This window comes from Aquarana catesbeiana, linkage group LG03 (genome assembly GCF_042186555.1).
Source record: "Aquarana catesbeiana isolate 2022-GZ linkage group LG03, ASM4218655v1, whole genome shotgun sequence".
Lineage (NCBI taxonomy): Eukaryota > Metazoa > Chordata > Amphibia > Anura > Ranidae > Aquarana > Aquarana catesbeiana.
In genome coordinates this window covers 107833712-107841432 of record NC_133326.1, presented here as the reverse complement: position 1 = coordinate 107841432, position 7721 = coordinate 107833712, and the positions used below count along the sequence as shown (strand labels likewise).

Genomic DNA, 7721 nt, shown 5'->3' with positions numbered 1-7721 from the left:
AACACTTGAATCTGCATCTATTTTATTTATTTGTATATACAATTTGCAAGCATTTGAAAAAAAAAAAAAAACTTTAATGAACAATACTGAACATATTGATATGATAGGCACATAAGCCAATATTTGTAAAAGGACCTTCATATTGCAATATAAGACTCTGGGCTATAGTGGTCTGACAATTCTTCAGTGGCACTAGACGAAGTCCACCACTAGACGAAGTCCACCGAGGTCGCCATTGTGTCGATGCCGCACAAGTTAACATTACGTTGCAGCTTTGCATAACCTTTGTCTCCCCAAACTTCTGCCCAGCTAGAAAAGAAAAAAAGAAGAGCAAAATGTATCATTTAACTTAACTTATAGACTGAACAAAATTAGATATGGAAGGAAATGGTCAGTATGAACTATTGTGGGCGATACATAAGTCTAAGTTCCTGATAGAACTATAGTAATAATTATTTCTTTCAGAGATAATAATCATTACCATAGGTACAATGAAATATTCATTATGTTGAATGACAGGTGTTACACTTTTGCTCATTGCCAGGTTACAGCTGTCTATAGCTTTTCCTAGTTATTTAATGGCATAGTCATATAATGGCATTTCAATAATTATAATAATTATTAAATAATAATAATTATTATAATAATTATTATATAAATAATTATTTATAATAAAAAATATAATAATAATTATAATAATAATAAAGAGTTACCATAGACATGATCAGTAAAAGCACAGAGTGCAATTATTTCAATCATTGCTTAAAGCGGTAGTAAAGTGTTGTTTTTTTTTTGTTTTTGTTTGTTTTTTAACCTGCTAGGTAACGTCATAATGCATTATCTGAAACTTACCTTAGAACGAAGCCCTCTAACAGCGCTCTGTCACAGCTGAAGGCGCTTCCATCTTTACCCGGTCTTCTTTTCGGGTTCCTGTGTGAGCAGCCGGAGTCGCAATGATCTCACACCCGCGCATGCGCACGGGAGCCACCGTTTATGGCACAGGTCTTTCAAGGAACGGCACAGGTATGCCGTTCCTTCAGAGCGCATGTGCCAGTGATGTCCCTGGCTGCATCTGCAGTACATCTCCTAAACGGTGCATGTTTAGGAGATATTTACAATACCTATAGGTAAGCCTTATTATAGGCTTACCTATAGGTAAAATTCATGCATGGGAGTTTACACCCACTTTAAGACAATCAGTTACATTAATAATCCAGTAATGATTTTTTTTAATTGTTAAAAGTAATCATGCTAAGAGATCTTCTTACATGTTGGAAAATACCTTCTACAACCAGTAACTGATTGTTCTTCTTCGGAAGATAAGAAAAGAAGATTTCCCTATTGGGAAGATGATTACAACAGTTTTCAATCTCATTACACTTGGTTAAGGATTGGCTAATATCTCACAACCTGTATTTTTGCAATGAGACATCTGCTCTTGTAATGTCACCCTAAACACCCAATTTCCTGGCATCAAAGTAATAAGTGTTGAACATATCCCATATGAAACCAGGGGGTTGATTTACTAAAGGTAAAAAGACTGCACTTTTCAAAGTGCAGTTATACTCTGCAAGTGCAGTTTCTCCAGAGGTTGGTAAATGAGGTAAAGCTTCTCTTTGCAAAGAATACCCAATCACATGCAAGGAAAAAAAAAAAAAATAAAAAACAAAATTTTTGCTTGAACATTATTGGATGATGGAAGTCAGCAGAACTTTTGCTCATTTACTAAGCAACTGCACTTTGCAAAGTGCACAGTCTATTTGCCTTTAGTAAATCAACTCCAATGAATTCTTACATATTCAACACAGATGAGAACAAGCTAGATGGTAGTAGCGTTCTTTCACATGGACAGCCAGGGGATGGGAGGGGGGAGCACTAAAAACAGGTGGCTGAGCTGCAGTTTTACTACCTCTCAGTTGCCCACCCAAATTCTAACATTGCAATTTCACAGGGCTGTATACATGGTGCAGCTGTGATGCTTTGCGTTATGGCTGTGGTATTTGGTATTTGGTTTTTGTGGCACTGCCTGTCAAACTTGTCCATTGAGATCAATAGGGCTACACCACAACTGTGAGCCAAACGTCTGGAAGAAATCTGAAGCATGTTTTAAAGCATTTGCTTCTTGCAACTATGTTTTTCTATGTTTAATTAAATAAATAATAATCTGATTACTATGGGTACAAATTCACTTTTCTTCAAATTCTTGGCTTCTGGGTATTTTTAACACCCTTGATGTCTAAAACCAACTTTGTAAAAGTGTATATGGTATTCTAAAGACATTACAGTCATTTTATGTAGAGTCATTAAAGCGGAGCTCCAGGTCAGCAGCTACAAATACTGTAGCTGCTGACTTTTAATATTAAGACACTTACCTGTCCACAAATCCAGCGGGGTCCTCACCCAAGCCGATTTATCAATCGGCTCTCGGGTGCTGCCTCCGCTGTCTCGGCTAAGGGAAACCAGCAGTAAAACCGGTTCACTACTGCGCATGCGAAAAGCGTGCGGCTCTTTGTGAATGGCCCGGTGGCACGGGAAGGAGGAGGGGGGCCAACCAAGCTTCCGGCTGAGTTCTCTATGGCGAACTCACCCGGAAGTGGGAGCGGGTACCTGTCAAAACCAGGTACCCGCTCTCCCTCCCCTCTGAAAAGTGCCAAATGCGGCAGTGGAGGGGGGGTGGGAGGAGACAGACAAGCAGAGCTTCTCCTTTTGGGCGGAGCTCCGCTTTACTATCTAAATGATCTCTAAGCCTTTTAACATGAACAATATTTTTGAAAAGTCAAAGTTCTGAAACAACACATTAAAACTAATTCATAATAGTAAGCACTTTGACTAAACCAAACTGAATTGTTTGTAGTCTGAAAAAGGTTTAATTGAAAAAAGTAGAAAGTCAAAATGAAGGCAAAACTTTTTTCAGTAAAAAGTTTTTTTTTGCCATTGGGGAGTTCCATAGTTACAACAGGAACTAAGAGGATATTCCTCCAAAGTCAGGGAAAGGTGACCAGGTTCACCAGAACGGGTCTTGCAAGATTTCCCCTCTATTCCCGTTCCTGTTCTGGTGACAACTGAAAATTTGGGATTTTCTTTTAGTTCCACTTTCAGTGAGATTGATCATTAGGACAAATAGAGAAGTCAGCTATACTTTAACCACGTGTCTACCAGAGTATGTTTTTTAATGCCATGGTAGACAAGTGGTTAGATGAAGTTCACAGCTCCTGCTGCAGTTGTAAACTTGATACCGGCTTAAAGAGCCAGCAAAAGGCTTTCAGGCAAAAGTGACAGGGCAGCTGCAGGGTGCAATTTTAAGACTTGACATGTTTGGGATCTGTTTACTCAACACAATCTTATCTTTTAAATTTGACCAAAAAAATGGGTATAATAGTTGTTTTGTTTATTTGCAATAAAATGTATTCTAGTGCACCATTTTTATTTATTTATTTTTTTATTTCAAATATTTTTATTAATATTTTGTATCAGTATCATTATATAAACATGTAAAATTGTATTTATACAAAGCAGACATACAAGACTTCAGAATATTACAAAACCATATACATTGTAAGGAGGAGAATGTAGGGTACCACTTATTGTTTTTTCTCATTATAAGCTCGAACTAACGTAATACCCTTTCGCTACTTACTAAGAGCATACATAAGGATAAGAGGGTACAACTGCATACAGAGTACTTGTGCAATATCTTGGGTCGCCCCGATAGAACCATCCCGCTTCCTTATCACCCGATGTTGACTAACTGGGACATCCCGCACACTCCACCCCATCTAGTGCACCATTTTATTCCCCAGGGTCTCTGCTTTCAGAAAAGATATGATTTTGGGAGGGGTTTACAGTAATTTCTGGCAAAAAGAACGGGTCCATCCGAACCTTAAAGTTATTTTGGCCATACTTCTCCTGTGAGCCACAGGAGTGCACTTAGTTCTGCACTCCTGTGACCCAGATTCAGCCAACAGTGGGCTAAAGTCCAATAGTTATTTTTGACAATCTAATATAAACCTAATTGAAAAATGTCCTTTTTATATTTGGAGTGCTGCCTGTCTGCTGCCATCTCTTTTCACAACTTCCTGGATTTCCTGCATGCTTTGTAGCTTCTTCTCTGCTATTTGCTTTCAATTTCTAAAAACTACATATCCCATGGTACCTTGCTGCCTGCAAACAGTGATTTCTGTAATGACTCCGCCTCCTGAAACACAACAATGCCTACTCACAGGGCATAGTGACTACATGTCATAGAATTAATGTAAGTTAATGTGTGGGGGTCTTTACAAAAGGATAACTAAAGGCAAAACTTTTTAGTTTTTTTGTTTTAGATGGAGAGGGATTAAAATGCTTGTCATTTTTTATTGCTGCCTGTGCCCCGTTAAGGAGATTCACCCTCTCTATTTGTCCTGTTTACCATTATCATTGAAATGAAAGTAAAAGAAAATTCCAAATTTCGGGTTGTCAACAGAAAAGTAATAGTTCTGGTGACCTGGGGGTCCCCAAGGAATTCCCTTATTTTGCAGGGATTTCCTCTCACTTCCTGTTTGGCTATGGGACAGGAAGTGAAGGGAGATTTTTGCAATGGGACACAGTTGGCAAATAAATTCCTTTACTCTATCCGAAATGAAAAAAAAAAAACAGTTTTGCCTATAGTTCTACTTTAAGTTAATTTACAAACTTCAGGATCATTCAGAGTAATAGGAGTAGGCTAGAAATAATTAAAACACAATGTGAAAATTAGTATACGATTTAAAATTTTTACCATAGGTACTCTATGTGAGAGAGAATATACTCATATTCATAACATATTCATATGTATAATATAGTTACATAATGGGCGAGGTTGAAAAAAAGACACAAGTCCATCAAGTCCAACCTATGTGTGAATTAAATGTCAGTATTACATTGTATATCCCTGTATGTTATGGTTGTTCAGGTGCTTATCTAATAGTTTTTTGAAATTATCGATGCTCCCCGCTGAAACCACCGCCTGTGAAAGGGAATTCCACATCCTTACTGCGCTTACAGTAAAGAACCCTCTACGTAGTTTAAGGATATAATTTTTAGCATATTGTAACAGCAACACACATTTTATTAGCTGTAAAGAAAAAGATGCCAGAAGCTTTTTGTTTTTACTAGCATTTGGTAAAAAAATAGTCTTTGTGGCATTTACTTGCCTAGTATTCTAGACAATATTACATTAAAAATCTGGTCATCAGGAATATTTAAGTTAAGAAACATACCTGTTTTTTATTATCCAGTAGTCTGTGTCCTGACCCGTCTTTTCATCATATTCTGTGCCATATCCTACTATAATGACTGCATGAGTTACCTTTTCAGTACAATTTCCAGTAAAGATACCTGATATTAATGTAGAGAGTAAGAGAAAAATCTGTGATATCAGTCTACAGTAAAACCTTGGTTTGAGAGCATTTTGCAAGACAAGCAAAATTTTTAAATACATTTTGACTTGATATACAAGCGATGTCTTGATATACAAGTGGCGTCATTTCACAACTGAGTATAAAAGAGAAGGGAGGCGCCTCTAAGTGTAGCAATATGGTTACATTTAATGATGGTACAACATTTAGCAACATATTTCTACACTTAGAGGCGCCTCTCTTCTCTTTTATACTCTGTAGCTCCTGCTGGATTTTGCTTCTAATCCCCTTGTGGAGGCTTCCATTTGTGGATGGACATTTTATGGTTACATAACCTGGTCACATTACTCTAATCTTTTTATATGGACTATAAACTGAAGGACCTATGAATAAATGGTTGTGGAACAAATTGTTTGAGTTTCCATTATTTCTTATGGGAAAATTTGCTTTGATATCAGTGGCAGCCCGTGCACTGTGAAATAAAAAAAAATAAAAAAAATAAAAAAACAATGTGTCTGCGCTAGAAAAAATCGCTGCACTCAAAGTGCAGTACCCCTAGGTGCTAAAGTATAAAGTGCACAGTGCTATGTGAAACACAGCAAATGAGTGATCAAACAAAACAACATATCCATTAAAATATCAAAATAAAATACAAGGGGATATAACAAACAGTGAATAAATGAAGTCCAAAAACGTGTATATCCAATGATATAAAAGTGCCCAAATAAATTAGTCCAAAAATTTGGTGAATTTCACATATCCTATCTTCCAAACTGTGCCACCAAAAAACATGCTATGGTGTCTTCCAGCCGCCCCCACAGGTGTATATGCTCACCTTCCTGTGTGTGACACAGCGATTAGACTATGTCAAACAAAGCCTTGGAGCCACTCCTGTGCTCATTAGGAACCAGCTGTGCAGACTTCCAATGTTCTCAAGTGGAGATGGTTTATGCAAGAGAAAAAAACTCCATAGCGCAATATGTAGGTATAAAGGATTTTAAAATAATCAGCTCCCCTCACATATATGTGCATGCGTAAAACTACCCCTAAGTGCTAAAGTATAAAGTGCACAGTGCTATGTGAAACACAGCAAGTGAGTGATCAAACAAAACAACATATCAATTAAAATATCAAAATAAAATACAAGAGGATATAACAAACAGTGAATAAATGAAGTCCAAAAACGTGTATATCCAATGATATAAAAGTGCCCAAATAAATTAGTCCAAAAATTTGGTGAATTTCACATATCCTATCTTCCAAACTGTGCCACCAAAAAACATGCTGTGGTGTCTTCCAGCCGCCCCCACAGGTGTATATGCTCACCTTCCTGTGTGTGACACAGCGATTAGACTATGTCAAACAAAGCCTTGGAGCCACTCCTGTGCTCATTAGGAACCAGCTGTGCAGACTTCCAATGTTCTCAAGTGGAGATGGTTTATGCTCTGCCCCCCCATCCATGCGCCTGGCCCCTTTCAGGATGCCAGACGCATGGATTCCTATGGAGGGGGCAGGAGGAGGTGGTACTTTTTGAAGCAACTGATTAGAGCCAGAGGCTCTAATAGGCTTCAAAATAGAGTGGGCTCGGGGCGCAGACAGTGCGCCCTGATCCCACCCAATTGTGTGCCGTTAGCAAATTAAATTTCACTAGGAGGCAGGGTGTCAGACCTGTTTCCTGACTGGCCAAAGCCAGTCCACCCTATTCGATGCACTGAGAGGAGCTGCTGCCTGGCAGTAAGTGCTGGGTAGGTCTGTCAGAGCCACACGTGGGGGTTGGGGGTGCTGCCAGAGCCACGAGCCCCGCGAGTGGGGGGGGGTCGGTGGGCACAAGTGGCTGCATATGATGGGCACAAGTGGCTGCATATACTGGGCACAAGTGGCTGCATTTGACTGGCACAAGTGGTTGCATTTGATGGGCACAAGTGGCTGCATAGGATGGGCACATGTGGCTGCATATGATGGGCACATGTGGCTGCATATGATGGGCACAAGTGGCTGCATTTGTTGGGCACAAGTGGCTGCATTTGATGGGCACAAGTGGCTGCATTTGATGGGCACAAGTGGCTGCATATGATGGGCACAAGTGGCTGCATTTGACGGGCACAAGTGGCTGCGTTTGATGGGCACAAGTGGCTGAGTTTAATGGGCACAATGGCTGCATATGACAGGCACAAGTGGCTGCATTTGAAGGGCACAGTGGCTGCATATGACGGGCACAAGTGGCTGCATATGATGGGCACAAGTGGCTGCATATGATGGGCACAGTGGCTGCGTTTGATGGGCACAATGGCTGCATACGATGGGCACAAGTGGGTGCATATGATGAGCACAAGTGGCTGCATATGA

The 7721-nt window shown here is 39.5% G+C and overlaps 1 protein-coding gene across 1 annotated transcript in view; it reads right to left on the bottom strand.

Annotated features, from left to right (window-relative positions):
* Positions 1 to 7721, bottom strand: part of LOC141131539 (cathepsin S-like) — a 40313-nt gene continuing 32592 nt past the window's right edge. Inside the window, exons 7-8 of the mRNA XM_073618922.1 lie at positions 5238 to 5355; positions 1 to 309 (exon numbers count right to left, since the gene is read on the bottom strand). Of these exons, the coding sequence (XP_073475023.1) occupies positions 210 to 309; positions 5238 to 5355 (218 nt within the window). The 3' untranslated portion in view covers positions 1 to 209. The remainder of the gene's footprint in view (positions 310 to 5237; positions 5356 to 7721) is intronic.